Raw genomic sequence first — 15,226 nt, forward strand, 5'->3', positions numbered from 1 at the left:
TGATTACTTTTAACGCGTTTAATTTTTCTAATTTACGTATTATTTGCATCAAAGTCTTTTCTATATTTCCAGAAAAACTTTCCCCTCCATCTTCGTCTGATTTTTCCAGAGAATCTGAATCTACCTCAGATTCACTTTCACTTTCGGTTTCAATCGTAACTGGGATTTGTAGTTCAGGTTGCTCTCGTTTGCGCATGCTCCTTCCTTCACATTTGCGCAGTTCTCGTTGGTCTTTTTCTTTAGAAATGGTTGATGTTGCCACAGTTTCCTGTTCTGTATCGAAAGAGGTAAAATGTACCTGAGCCCGCGGTTCTTTTGCAGAAGTGGGCCTTGATTCTGTTCCAACTTGCGTTGTCTTCACGGTAGTAGTTTTCTTCATCTTCTGTTTGTGAGGCATAACTTGAAACAATCTGGAGTAGTTTATAATTAACTTTTAGAAAGTATTGACTAACTTTTCTTCACTTAAACATTAATTTACTGATTTTTTTACGGGAGAGCTGGGTTCCAGCGTCTCGATCCTACATCATCACGTGACGTCCCCCCTATATCTGCTTATTAATGCAAATATCTAATCAGCGAATCATGTGGCAGCAACTTGATCCATAAAAGCATGCAGGTTCAGTTGTTCAGACCAAGTATCAGAATGGGGAAGAAATGTAATCTAAGTGACTTTGTGTAATGATTGTTGGTATCAGACAGGGTGGTTTGAGTACCTCAGGAACTGCTGATCCCCTGGGATTTTCATGCACAACACTCTCTCGAGCTTACAGGAAATGGTGCAAAAAATCCAGTTCTGTGGCCAAAAATGCCTCATTAGTAAGGGGTCAGAGGGGAATGGCCACACTATTTCAAGCTGACAGGAAGGTGTTAGTAACTCAGTCACATGTTGCAACAGTAGTGTTCAGAAAAGCATCTCTGAATGCAACATGCAAACCTTGAAGTGAATGGGCTACAGCAGCATAAGACCATGAACATACATTCAGTGGCCACTTTAGGTACAGCAGGTGTATGAATTGTTGGTGTGTCATAAAATTTGGGCCATGTGGATCAAGACAGTCCTAAATTTTAGTTGGCACATGCTCAAGTAATTGACCTCAACCATGGCAGTGCTTATGATGTTGAGTCCAAGATTAAGAAAACTGGCTGATGGGTGATGATGGAAGCACAGCCATGTGATGTCTCCTGAAAATTATACTATACTTGGCTGCTGTCTGCCCAGTGCCAAAATATCAAGGTTTGTGAACAAGTAATGGCCAACTGGGTATAGAATGAAAGGATTTGTAGCTAAGACCAGCAGAAGTAGTGAGGAGAAACATGATGAAAATGTTCTGTTGAGGATTTTTCTTTTTACTGTGAATTGCATCCTAACTCTTTGGGGTTATTTTGTTTTCAAATGCATTATTTCTAGTTTGCAGGAGAAATAAATGTCACTGTTGCTTTGACATTTGGCATTATTGTGCTGGCGGTGTGATTAAATTACCTGACTAGTTATACTGACCTAATATTCCAGAGGTGAGAGTTCAAATACTATGGAAACTGGGATTTAAACTCAGTTAATATGGATTTTTTTTTAAAAAAAACCCTTTCTGAAAACCACAGAACTACTGGGTTATTGTAAAACCCTATCTGGCTCAATTGAGAACAATTGCAGAATTGTTGTGGCTTAGTTTTCAACACATCTCTTCCAGAGAAGTGCTAATCTTACATGTACATATATGTAATCTGTTCAGGATCACATTCCTTCAGAAATCTGCCAGGTCTGCATGGAACTATTTGTATTAGTTTACCGGATTGATGGTCTTATGTGTACATATGCCTTAACTGTTGATGTACGGGGTGGTGAGTTCATCACTGTGGATACACTAAATCTGTTTTTGAATATTTTGTAGGCCAGACAATGCAGTACCAGGTGATGTATTGGTACTAACAAAACCACTTGGGACTCAAGTAGCAGTGGCTGTACATCAGTGGCTTGATATAGTAAGTAACTGAGCTTCTATAGCGGAACATTGTTTTGCTTTTTATGTTGTGTGATAAACTGATATAGTTGCTTTTAAGCCCATTCTTGCCTCCTTTTCAAAGAAAATTGGCAGTTCAAACTACTGGTTGCCACCTTCCTTGAACTTAAGGTCGAGCTATTAACTGTATTCTATTTCTTATCAGTGTTGTAGACTAGAGGCTGGAATATAAGCAAAAGCCATGATCCTCAAGAATATGCACAGATCAAAAAGGTTATGGTCATCTTTTTAAGAGTTTGACGAATAGAAGCAGTGGTTGACCATTGCTTTTCGTCCTTTGATAAGATCACATCTGGTATTTGTTTTATCTCTGTGGTCTCTCCAGAACCAAGTCCATAATGCTCAATTCCCTTGTGTAAATGCACATCAGATCTTAATCATACTCAGCAACATCTTGAGTTGCATTCCTTGTGTAGGGATACCTGACTTCCTTACAATATTCCGGGTGCATCTCACTGGGGCCCAGTATAATTAGTATAAGACCTCTTCATTGTTGAACTCAAATGCTCTTGAAATAATGGCCTTCCACATAAGGGACTTGCACATAATTTAGACTTGCAGCATGACACCAGGCTCTCCTAGCCCAATGAGCCTCACTGCCCAATTACTCCCATGAGCTCAATTAATCTACTAACCCGTATGTCTTTGGAATGTGGAAGGAAACCAGAGCACCTGGATGGAGGAAATCTGTGTGATCATAGGGAGAATTTACAGACTCCCTACTAACAGCAATGAATTGAACCTGGTTGCTGGCATTGTAATAGTGTTATGCCACCTGCCGCACTACCGTGCCTCCTATATTAAAATTCAGTAATTTGCACACAAGATTCCTAGTTAGCTCTGAGCATCAATACCTTTTCTTGTCATTTAAAAAAATCTGTTTCTGTTTTCAATCAAAATAGATAACCTCTCGTTTTTCCACAACATATTGTGTGTTATTCACTTGTCTATTTACAGCCTATCCATGTCCCTCTGAAGCAGTACCATCTTCCTCACAAATCACAAGCATGTTATTTATCTTTCTTACCAATGTTCAACCATTTATTAATTTTGAAGAGTGTTTTTGCTAGTGTTGGATTTAATGTTTAAATTTCAAGTGTGGCTTTCAGCAATTTGTTTTTCATTCTGAGAATAATGATCCATTTAGACTTGGGCTTCAGTGTAATAAACTGCTGTATGTATGTTGACTTGATGAATAATATTTTTGAGTACAGGATGACCACTGCTATATGTCTGAACTCAACTTTAAACTGTTTGAATTAAAGTATTTCTTCCTTTTTGTATTATTCAAGTGAAAATTTATTAGTTGTATCATTTTACAGCAAGATCCTTAATTTTAATTTCAATAGTATTACTTATGAATACTTGCACATCACTGTTTAATTCCTGGGCCTCAATACCCACTTGTGCAATTTGGATCCTAGGTTTGCTGATTTGTAGACCCCAGCCAGTTTGGATTGGCAAAAGCGTGTCCTCCACAATCTTCATCAACACAGGAGCACTGCAGGGATGTGTTCTTAGCCCCTGCTCTACTCGCTTTACACGCATGACTGTGTGGCTAAGTACAGCTCCAACACCACATACAAATTTGCTGATGACACTGTGGGCTGTATCAAAGGTGATGAATCAGCGTACAGGAGGGAAATTGAAAATTTGGTTGAATTGCTTTACAACAACCTCACTCAATATCAAGGAACTGATAGTAGACTTCAGGAGAGGGAAACCAGAGGCATATGAGCCAGAAATCATTGGAGAATCAGAGGTGGAGAGGGTCAGTAACTTTAAATTCCTGAGCATCGCTATCTCAGAGGACCTGTCCCAGACTCGTATAAATTGCAAAGAAAGCACAACACCACCTACTTCCTCAGGAGTCTGCTGAGATTCAACATGTCATCAAAAACCTTGGCAAGCAGTAAGCATGTGTGCTTACTGGCTGCATTACAGTCTGGTATGGGAATACCAATGCCTTTGAACAGAAAATCCTACAAAAGCTAGTGGATTTGGCCGAGTGCATCACAAGTAAAACACTCCGAACCATTGAGCACATCTACATGAAACATTACCATAGAAAAGCAGCATCTGGCCACCCAGGCCATGCTCTTTTGTTGCTGGTGCCATTAAGTAGAAGGTACAAGTGCTTCAGGACTCTTGCCACCAAGTTCAAGAACCATCAGGCTCTTGAACAAAAGGTGATAGCTGCTCATTTAAGGACTCTTATTTGATGCTTGTTATTTATTTATTATCTGTATTTGCGTAGTTTGTTTACTGTTTACAGTTCCTAATGTTTACAGATCCTGTTTACAGTTACCATTCTATAGATTTGCTAAGTATGCCTGCAGGCAAAGAATCTCAGGGTTCTATGTGGTAGAATGTATGTACTCTAATAATAAATTTTACTTTGAACTTTAAACTGTTATAGAATTTTGATAGTTAAATGGTTATTTTATAAATTTATCTTTGGAATTTTGATTGCCTGCAGTAAACTAACAAATTCAGGATTGGTTTCTACCTCATTTCATTCTCTACACATTTCTGTATGCAACATTGTGCAAAGAGTAAAATATTTGTAAAATTAATACTAGTGCACAGGAATTATTTTTCATGTTACTTATGATAGATGTCTCATATTTTACCAACAGCCAGAAAAATGGAATAAGATTAAGCTTGTTGTCACACAAGAAGATGTGGAATTAGCTTACCAAGAAGCAATGATGAATATGGCACGGTTGAACAGAACCGGTATGAACTGAATCATTGCTCTATTTTTGATACTCTTTTCTGGCTATCTCAATTCTCTTTTTCAAAACAAATGTAACTTTGAAAATGGGTGAAGGCCTCTACAACATCAAAAGGAATCTGTGCTGGTGCTCTCCAAATGTCTTTTCCACTTCAAGGATAACTTCGCTTAACTACGTTTTTTCATTGGTTTTGTGAAAATTGAAAAATTACTGATCTGAAAATGTAACTCTTTCACTGCCTGCTATGCATTTCCAGTGTTTTCTGTTTTTGAACGTTCACGCTCTGGTATTTTAAAGATGGGCTTTAGCACTAAGACCTATAATTTTTCTGCAAGGTGTGAGTAACTTCCCCACAGTTTTCCTTTGACTGTTGATTAGAAGGGGTCTTTAAGGAAATTGAAGGCAGCTCCATTTTGGTTGAAGTTTTCTTAATTGGCAAGGACCTGCAATCAAACTTCCATTTTCCTTGTCAGTGTTGCATTTATCTTACGAGCTCTCTAAGAAGCAGACCTTGATAAACTTAAAAGTTGGGGCATAATGGACTTTAGAAAAATGAGCTGATTTTTCTGGAACTCGTGGTTCTGGAGGGGCATAACAGTATTGGATATTATGATGAGGATCGACATGTCTTAGTCCTTGGACATACAACTAGATAAGGTGGTTGGAAATTTAGCTTAATATGTGCAGGAACATTTTCAAAAGGTTGTAAATCTTTGAAATACAGTGTGAATTGGCAGACATAGGGATGTGAATGGAAAGTGAGGTTGAGACCAAATATTATGTCGTCCATGATAGTAAATAGCAGAACTATGTGGTCTTATTCTGCAATTTTTGTACTTGTTTACTAAAAGGGCTTTTTTTTAAAGAGTCAAATATGTTATTTGCTCTACCTCATAATGAAGTCAACATTTTGTGAGCCCTCTTGTTGAAATTAAATTTCCAGTTTACTACAGCAGCAGCTACTTTCTGAAATTAACTATTTTTAAATAATGAGATTTAATAAATAGACTTAAATGTTGGGATAGCAGTTACACAAGTGTTCCCCCGTTACTTGGTTATGGAATGGAGCTTATGACATGAATTTGAAGTTACTTTGTGCTAAAGGAACCTTCTGTCTGTTTTTTTAAAATAGTAATTACATCTAATATCAAATTTGATTTACTAGATTCAGATGCAAAAATCTGGAGTAATATACAAACTGTTGGAGGAAATCAGCATTCGTGGAGCCACTGGTTCTGATCGGGACCCTGCATCAAGTGTACATCCACAGTTGCTGCTTGACCCGAGTTCCTCCAGTAGTTTATTGATCAAGTTTTGATTATTTGCTCCAGTGTTCATTAATGTTGGATATAGTGTACAGTCAGCATCTTGTCTCTAAGTTGCTTATGGCACATGTCTATAAATACAGCCAAAGTTTTGACATTTTTGTTTTATTTGCAGCTGCTGGCCTTATGCACACCTTCAATGCACATGCAGCAACGGATATCACAGGCTTTGGGATTCTCGGGCATGCACAGAACCTGGCAAAACAGCAGCGAAATGAGGTGTCATTTGTCATCCATAACCTCCCCGTACTTGCTAAAATGGCAGCTGTAAGCAAAGCTTGTGGAAACATGTTTGGATTGATGCATGGCACTTGTCCTGAAACGTCAGGTAGATTTCATTGATATTTTATAAATTAGTAATTTATTTTAACTGCTGTTATATCCTTAAACTACAAGGTCGGCATGGTAGCATAGTGGTTTGTGAAACACTTCACAGTGCCAGTGATCACGGTTTAATTCCATCACTCTCAGGAGTTTGTATGCTGTCCTTGCAATGGCATGGATTTCCTCCTGGTGCTTGGGTTTCCTCTCACGTTCCCAAGATGTATGGGTTACTGTTACTAAGTTGTGGGCATGTAATGTTGGAGCTGGAAGCATGTTGACAATTGCGGGCTACCCCCAGCACAATACTCGGATTGTGTTGCTCATTGACACAAATGACCCATTTTATTGTATATTTTGATGTTTGAATGTACATGTGACAAATAAAGTTAATTTCTTTCTTTTAAAAGCACCTACCTACTTGAGTAGACAGCCACAATTAAGTAACAATTATAAATAATAATTTCACCAAAAAGCTCTGTTTCCTTTAAGATGTGTAGGAGTGCGGCAGCCTCAGTAACTGAAATGCTCCCGTGCACATAGCCTTTATTGCCATGTGGCTAGAATTTTCATTTTATGCAGTATGTTAATATAATTTTGAAATTGTGCTAATATAATTGAAATTATCCAAGTGCTTTTACTGTTAATATGTGTATTCAATATACAACCCTGAGATTCGTCTTCCCCACATACAGCCATGAAACAAAGAAAACCATGGAACCTGTTCAAAGAAAATAATCAAACTCTGCCCTCTCACATGCAAAGAAAAATTGCGCAAACAGCAACTAAAAAAATTGTAATCTATTAATATAATTAAAATAATGTGATTGTGTTAATTGATAAAATACAAATTTTCTAAATGATAAATATGCCACAACTTTGAAACGTTTTAGAGCTTCAATATATTTACATAGCTAGTGTTTCAAAGATATTAGAAATAATAACAGTAAACACAGAATGGAAGTCAGCTCTGAACACCAATGTCCAATTGCAGTAGAGTAGATATACGAATATTGAATGCAGGAGTTTGTGAACGGCAGGGCTACTGCAGATAGATCTCTGAGAATCATGAGCCGGAAGGCTAACTGGATTGCTTTTATGGAATATAAGTAAGATCTGGATAGTTTGCCGCAGAGCTTGATCATCTTAAGAACAATGTGGGGAATCAGAACAGGTGTGAAGTAATTGGGGGGCGGGGAGAGAAAGGAAATCTGTAAAACCTGATCCTATCCAATTAGTGCAGTGTAGACGAATGCAGTATGCCAGCCATCATGTATATTAGAGGAAGTGGCCATTGAATGGGAGAAAATGAAGGAAAACACAATGTTGTAGCTGGCAGATATTCGATAATTAAGTAGTGGGGGAGCAGGGAGAAGACATATTTGGTTTGTGCCTCAAGAAGGGGGCATCCATCATTAAGGACCCTCACCATTCAGAGATATGCCCTCTTCTCATTACTGCCATCAGTGTAGAAGTACAGGAACCTGAAGGCTCACATTCAATGCATCAGGAACAGCTTCTTCCTCTTGGTCATCAGATTTCTGAATAGACCATGAACACTACCTTGCTGTTCCTCTATCAGTGATTTTCTTTTCTTGAAACTTGTTGATCTGTTACTGTCTTGTGAAAGTCAAATAAGACACTTGACTCCTGTAACATGCTCCTTTGCAGGTGGCCTTTTGATTTGTCTTCCACGAGAACAAGCAGCTCGGTTTTGTGCAGAAATAAAATCGCCAAAATACGGTGAAGGCTACCAGGCTTGGATTATTGGAATAGTGGAGAAGGGCAATCGCACTGCCAGGATCATAGATAAACCACGGATCATTGAAGTCGCTCCAACGGTTGCAACACAAAATGTTAATCCAACTCCTGGTGCCACGTCTTAAAGAAAACCAAGCACCCAGACACATGACATTTATTGCAATTCTGATGCCATCCCAAGCAACTTTGTAAATTTAACTTGTCTGCCGAGTGTTGGCCTTCTGGCAGACGTTGCGTGGATATCAAATAAATCCATTGCCTTGTTTTTCTGTTACATTAACTGAAGATGCACCTAATACTAAGGCAGCTTCTAAGTTGAGAATTTATTATCCAATACTGTTGATTCATTTTGAATCTATAGACACTTACTGTCTGTGCCACATAGGCTCTCCTTAATGTGCTTCACATAGAGCACACCTTACCAACAGCAGTGCAGCACCATTTCATTTGTCTGGTCAATATATTACAAAAACTGTGTGCCTGCAAGTCTGTTGCCTTGAAAGCTTTTCAGAGAAAGTTGCAGATTGCAGTTGTTGCACCGTATAGTGGAATGCAGCAGTTTGCATGATTTCATTTGGTCTTTGATTTGTAATGTTTATTCACACAGTTAAGATGTAATGTTAGTGTTGACTTCACTCAGTTGCTCTCTCTGTATAAAAACAAAACACAAGTAGGTCCTCTGTGCTATATTCGCATGGCCAGCACTTCACTTGAAGGAGAAGTACTTCTGTCCAATTAGGCAAATCTTAAATAATGATGTTATCATGGTATGTTTTCTATTTGTTCTTTTGTAGCAGACACAGATGTATGTGCTAGTCTACACTGTGGTTCACTGTTTTATCATGCAGGAAATGTCGCAGACCAAAAGAGAGCTACTGTAAAGTACTCTAAGATTGAAGCTCAGATTGAACTACACTATGGCTTTTTTTTAAAGTAATCAATTATGTTGACTATGTGCTGTGGTTATTAGTGTTTAATACATTTTATATTTTGTAAAATGATATCTGCATCTGCTTTTCTATAAATGCAACTAATCTTTAGCATAAAACAACTTAGTTTTTATTTTTTTAATTATGCTCTATTGATTCCCTGCTATTCTGTTAAATCTAAATAATATTGCTGATGTCATATCTTGAATTTGCATACTCTAATGAATATTTAAAGTTTTTCCTTTCTCCCTACCCAACTCCATGTATGTTATTTTTGAGTACATACCTTTGTCTCTGTATAATATGTTAAAGTGTATGAAGATTGAGATTTTGTTACTTGGGGGCCTTTTTCTCCCTGCTTCCCCAGTGCATTCTCTTCCTCTGTCCCTGCCCCTCATCTTTCCCTATAAAGGTTTCTCACAGCACAATAACCCAGTTCATTAAATTCGAAATTTGCTAAGATTGCTGTTGATCTTATTTCTGTTTCCTTTACCCTTCTCATCCTGCATTATTACTATGAATAAGTTTCTCCCAGGCATTTCATAATAATGCTGTAGCTTTGGTGGTTTATAAATATAATTGCATTTGCCGGTTGTTGGGCATAATCAATTATTTGCCCTAGTTTGTGCTAAATTCTGTTGTGAAGTACATATCTTGACTGTATTTGTACTTCTATATTTTAGAATTTAGGCCTCTGAAGAGTTGAATTTTTAAATGTTTGTTAAATAGTTCTCTTCAAATAGTAGGGTATTGATATGCTTGGTGCACTGGAGTTTCCACAATAATTTTCCTTCATAATCAACTGAAAGGTAGGTTTATAACAACAAGTTTATTCTGTTTACTGACGTTATCTCCCAGAAGAGCAAGCTTATCCAACAATAGCAACATCAGGTACCTAGTGAAGAATTGAGCTGTTTCATTAAAATAAAAAAATTAAGCAAAATGGATCATTTAAGGGCCAAATAAATTAGATATTTTAAGTCAGAAACATGAGAATATCTGCTGATGCTGGAAATCAAAGCAACACACAGAATGCTTGAGGAATTCAACATGGCCTGCTGAGTTCCTCCAATACTTCGTGTGTTGCCTAGACACTTTTAACTGTTTGCTAGGCATCAGTATTTGCTAATAAGATGCAGACAAGTTTAGAATCTAGTCCATTCACTCACTCTGCATCTGCTGGGATGCTCATGCATATCCTACTTTGATACCACATTTATTGGGAAATACTTCCAGTAATTTTCTCTATCAACTTAATCACTATTGGATGTTGACTCATTTGTGGAGTGCCAGTTTGCTTTTCTTCAGTTGGGCATGTTGCAGCTGTTTTGGGTATTGCACCTTTGTCAATTGTCAAAACTTTTAATAACTTATTCCATTTCTCCACAGATGCTACCTGCCCTGCTGAACTCTCCTAGCAATTAGCAAATTCCAAACTCCAGCAAGTAGAAACTTTATTGCTTTTTATAAACTGTTTGGTCTGCTTAAGATATTATCTGATTAGTGAGTTTATCATGACAGAATAACTATTTAAACACATTACAGAATTGAACTAGCCTGTGGTTTTCTGGTTGAGACCAATGGGTTAAATCCTAATGGTTTGTTACTTGTGTTTGTCAGTGTCAGTTTTGCTGCTCGCATAGTTCTGGTGCACCAACTTGTTCAAAGAATTTGTTCAAGGAACTTGTTTTAGTTTACAGATGGCTTAAAAGCCCATCATTGTCGTAACTCAATATCTAAAGCATGCATTTACTTGAGGGATTAATTGAGTTATGTCTTTTTTTTTCAATGACCTGAGAAAGAAGCTCACCTCTATTTCATTAATGCTCCCTTATAAGTATGTCTGCAATAGATTGAATTCTGCATCATTTTGGTTCTACACAATGGAGTGGAGTGAACTTTTTGAAAGTCGGAAATAAGTTGCGGGCAAAAATAAGAGTCTGTGCCTTCAAGGCCCTATTCTAGGAAGCTTCATAAAAGGAAAGTAAATAAGTGAATTTTTCATTTAATATTTTTTGACTATTGATACAATAGTTTAACATTTATTAAAAAATTTACTGTACAAAAATATTTTGCCTGTCTTCAAAGCTTCTTAAACTCAAATCATAGAAAGGTAATCCCACAAATATGAATCTCCTTGTATGAACAGAAAATTATATATACAGTAAAAGCAATCTGAATGATGCATTTAGACTGGATTCTACCAAATGTTTGAATAAAGCAGCATTTAACATGGATTCAACCCCACATCAATCTGCCTACACCTTGAGGAACTAAAAATATGAGAATACAATCTGAATTGACTCTAGCAATATTAGTTTATCCTACATATCAGCTCCCTTTGTAAGCTTGGGAGCTAGCTAGACTGAGACTTCACCATCATGCATAGGAATTCTGATTAGTTATGTATTTCAAAAGAGGGTTTTTGTCTGAAATAAGCTGCTTTACAGACCAGTATTGTACTGAAGGTTTTTTTTTTGGGGGGGGGGGGGGGGAGAATGTTGACAGTTACCTCCATGTTGAAATTTGGAGCAGCTTTTGTAAATGGAGAGACCAAATGGTGTGAAAGGACTGTAATCACTAATTCTAAACTCAAATAAAATCTGAAAGTTGTGCTCAGAAGTGTAGATGTTCGATTATAATTTGGCTTTTTATTTTACCCATGCTTTCAGCCATTTACCTTTAAAAGCTTAACATTCACAGCAACAATGTGGGGAATTTGTTTTCAGGTGCCTTTGATTGAGGTCTTATTCTGCATGTATCAGCTTCTGTGAGACATCTAGCAGTTGTTGCTGAAACAAATTCGTAATGCTCCATTCAAACCATTTTCTCCAAAGTTCACAGTAAATTTTTAACAAAGTGCGTATGTCTCCATATACAACCCTGAGATTAATTTTCTTGCAGGAATTTACAAATAACAAAGACTGACAAACAACTAATGTGCAAAAGAAGACAAATTGTGCAAATAATTTAAAACTTTAAATAAATAAAACTGAAAACATGAATTGTAGAGTCCTTTTGAAAGCAAATCTATGACTTGTGGAATCGATGAAGTGTTGAGGTGAGTGAAGTTATCCACACTGGTTCAGAAACCTGATGGTTGAAGGGTAATAACTGTCCTGAGCCTGGTGGTTTAGGACCTAAGGCTCCTGTACCTCCTGCCCAATGGTAGTAGCAATCTTAGAATGGATTTGAAAATGTGGCAGAGTTTAATCTTGGAACTTAGAGATTCCTTGATCTGAGATAATACATGTTTTAAGCCACGAATTCCTATTCTTGTTTCCAAGGCAATGGTAAGTAATTGCTCATATCTGACCTATCAAAAGAGCATCCTGAAGGTACACATTGCAGCAATAATGCAAATAATCTCATTATAATTTGTGCCACTGTGGAATCTGCCATTTTCATGCCAGTGGATAAGAATAAGGATCACCTTCAAAATACTGGTTAATCATTTGAGTGATCTTTAATCAAGCTGGAACATAAAACATAAGAACAGATATAATGATGAACAGGATGCTAGTGGGTTCCTTAGCATTGACCCCTGTAAAACATGTAACAACTTGCACAAGATTACACACAGCTGGTCTGGAACAGAAGGGAGGTTGAGGTGGCAAGTAATGGTGTTCCCCTCTGGAAATATATATATATTCTACTGAAAGCTTACAGGAGCCTCTCTGTCAAGGGTAATGGACAAAATAGTTAAAAGAATGGAGGAATATGCATTTTATATCTGCTTTTGATTTTGTAGATATTTGCCTTGTACAGTCTATTGCAGGGTTATAGATAAGTAACTAGAGTTCTTTGAGCTAAAAGTCTGCAAGGAGATGAGAAATGATTTGGTGTGTTAATTAAATAATTCAGGTGTGTTCTGATGGTTAGATAACTGAACATGAAATGGCCCTTTGTCTCCAGAGGAAGGACTGATGAGCACCAGGGTGCAGGAATGCAATGTGAGTGCTCCTGAAACATAAACTTAGTTATGTGACATCTAGGAAATTAAAATGGAATTTTTACTCATGGGTGATGGGTTGCACTGTATTTTCCATCGTTGGTTGTCTCTGATCAGGGTGACTTTAGATATTAAAAATTGAGATAAATCTAGCTCTGTCACATGTGCATCAGACATACAGTGAAATGCTTTGTTTATGTAAAATCAAATAAGTGAGGATTGTGTTGGGCAGCGTGCAAGGGTGGCCACACTTCTGGCACCAATATAGCATAGCCACAACTTACTAACCCTTGTCTTTTGGAAAGTTAGAGGAAACCAGAGAATCCAGAGCGAACCCACACTGTTATGAGGAGAGCACGCAAACTCCTTAAAGACTGACAGGAATCCAACCCAATCAGTGATTGTTCGAGCTGTGAAACAATTGTACTAACTGCTACGCTACCATGCTGCCCGGAAAGTGGTTAACCACCTGATGTGGATCCAGCATTTCAGACTGGAAAAACTAAGTGAGTTTCTTCCCTGAAGAGCATCAGTAAATCTGGAGCAGGTTTTCCTCATGTTCTGTTATTTCTTTGGTTCAATTAATAGATCTTTATCTAACTGGGGCAATGATGGGATTGAAATCCATGTACCCACACTGATAGACAAACCTTTGGATTCATGTTTGGTACCCTGACTGCTCTGCTGTACACTAAACAGTTGTACAATCACCTGAATGATTTTACTAGCCGTACATCTCAAAGTCTGAAGTTATTTCTGGGTCCACAATTCTTAGTGAAAAGTGAGTTCAGGAACTGCAGTCAAGTGATTTTTTTTCATATTAGTCACAAATCCCCATGATTTGTATTTTATGAATGTGATCAATGGGTTCTTGCCTTTTAGTAAAAATAAGAACATAGATTGGGTGAAATGCAATCAAGTCAGAAAGGATTGGGTCATTCCACTTTCTGAGGTAAACGGAGGCAACAAGTGGGACCACTAGAAAATTGGATGAACTGGACAAGTAACAACTGAAGATTATAGCAGAAGTGAGCAGGAAAGAATGATTAAGCTGACATCTGCTGTTAACTTGGAGGAGAGGAGATGAAGTGAAGCTTGATGGTGGTTGACATCAGCAGTGGACTAAGCCACTGCCACTATGTTTTAAAAATACAGTACTTTTGATCTTAATCTATTGGGACTTTGCATAGAAGTAGAAGCAGACAATGACATTGGAGTACATGTTTGAAATTGGAATATTACTGCTTTATTCAACAAGTAATTTAACAAAAATGGTAAATATGCCTTGAAGCATTTCAATTCAGAAACAAGATTTGGGAGTTCATGACATTGCTACAGCAGAAAAAGTGATTGGTTCAATGCTTTGGCCAGTGAGATAGCAAGGTCAAATTCAGGTTTGTGTTATTCAACCATGTGTGAATTGAATACCCATGAATGCAGCCAAACAATGACTGGCCAAGGTGCAAAGCAGTACATATAAGATGCAAGGACATACAAGATATCAGTGAAGTACAGACCCCAAATCCATGAATGTTGCAGCAGTCTGCAGATGAACACAATACGGCTTGCCTTCTGTCAAGTGAACTCTGGTTGCTGTACGATACGGCCCTTGGTAGAGCACACAGATTGACATTGCTTTCCTGGGGCAGCTGTAAATAGGTGACTACGGCTTGAGGCCTTGTATTTCCCCGCCATCCACATTAACAATGTCCAATAGTGTCGCGAGTTAGACTGCACGCCACCTTTGCACGCAGACTTCTCAGAGGCCACTAAAATAAAGCAAAAAGGGAAGATGTATGTCTGATAGAGAGTTTAATACTGCAGAAAGGCTCAAAATATGTGGAAATTGCAAGGTGAAATTAAAATAGTAAAGATTGATCATTAGAAAATACTGGTAAGTATATCTGAAGATTCTGTAAGTACACAGAAGTCAAGTTTATTATACAGGTATAATGGGAAAAACTTGTGTCACAACATGGAGGAATAATTGGATTGACTAGCTCTATACAGGAGAATTTAAAAGAATGAGTGGATCTCATTAGTGGGATGAGTAGAGCTGCAGCCTCTGCTCCAGCAGCCAGTGCTGAGAGTTGGCGTTTACTGAGCAGTCAGAACTATGGATCACAGTCTCAGGATACAGGTAAAACAAGAAATTTCTTCACTGGGCAGCTCGTAAGTTTCA

The 15,226-nt window shown here is 37.8% G+C and overlaps 1 protein-coding gene across 2 annotated transcripts in view; it reads left to right on the plus strand.

Moving 5' to 3' along the window:
* The window catches only part of sephs1 (selenophosphate synthetase 1), a 78,952-nt gene extending 66,903 nt beyond the window's left edge, over window positions 1–12,049 (plus strand). For both annotated transcript variants that reach the window (XM_059987428.1, XM_059987429.1), the window contains exons 6-9: window positions 1,890–1,980; window positions 4,658–4,757; window positions 6,197–6,409; window positions 8,074–12,049. In XM_059987428.1, the coding sequence (XP_059843411.1) occupies window positions 1,890–1,980; window positions 4,658–4,757; window positions 6,197–6,409; window positions 8,074–8,288 (619 nt within the window). In that variant the 3' untranslated portion in view covers window positions 8,289–12,049. The remainder of the gene's footprint in view (window positions 1–1,889; window positions 1,981–4,657; window positions 4,758–6,196; window positions 6,410–8,073) is intronic.
* The last annotated feature ends 3,177 nt before the right edge of the window (window positions 12,050–15,226 follow it).

This window comes from Hypanus sabinus, chromosome 13 (genome assembly GCF_030144855.1).
Source record: "Hypanus sabinus isolate sHypSab1 chromosome 13, sHypSab1.hap1, whole genome shotgun sequence".
Classification (NCBI taxonomy): domain Eukaryota; kingdom Metazoa; phylum Chordata; class Chondrichthyes; order Myliobatiformes; family Dasyatidae; genus Hypanus; species Hypanus sabinus.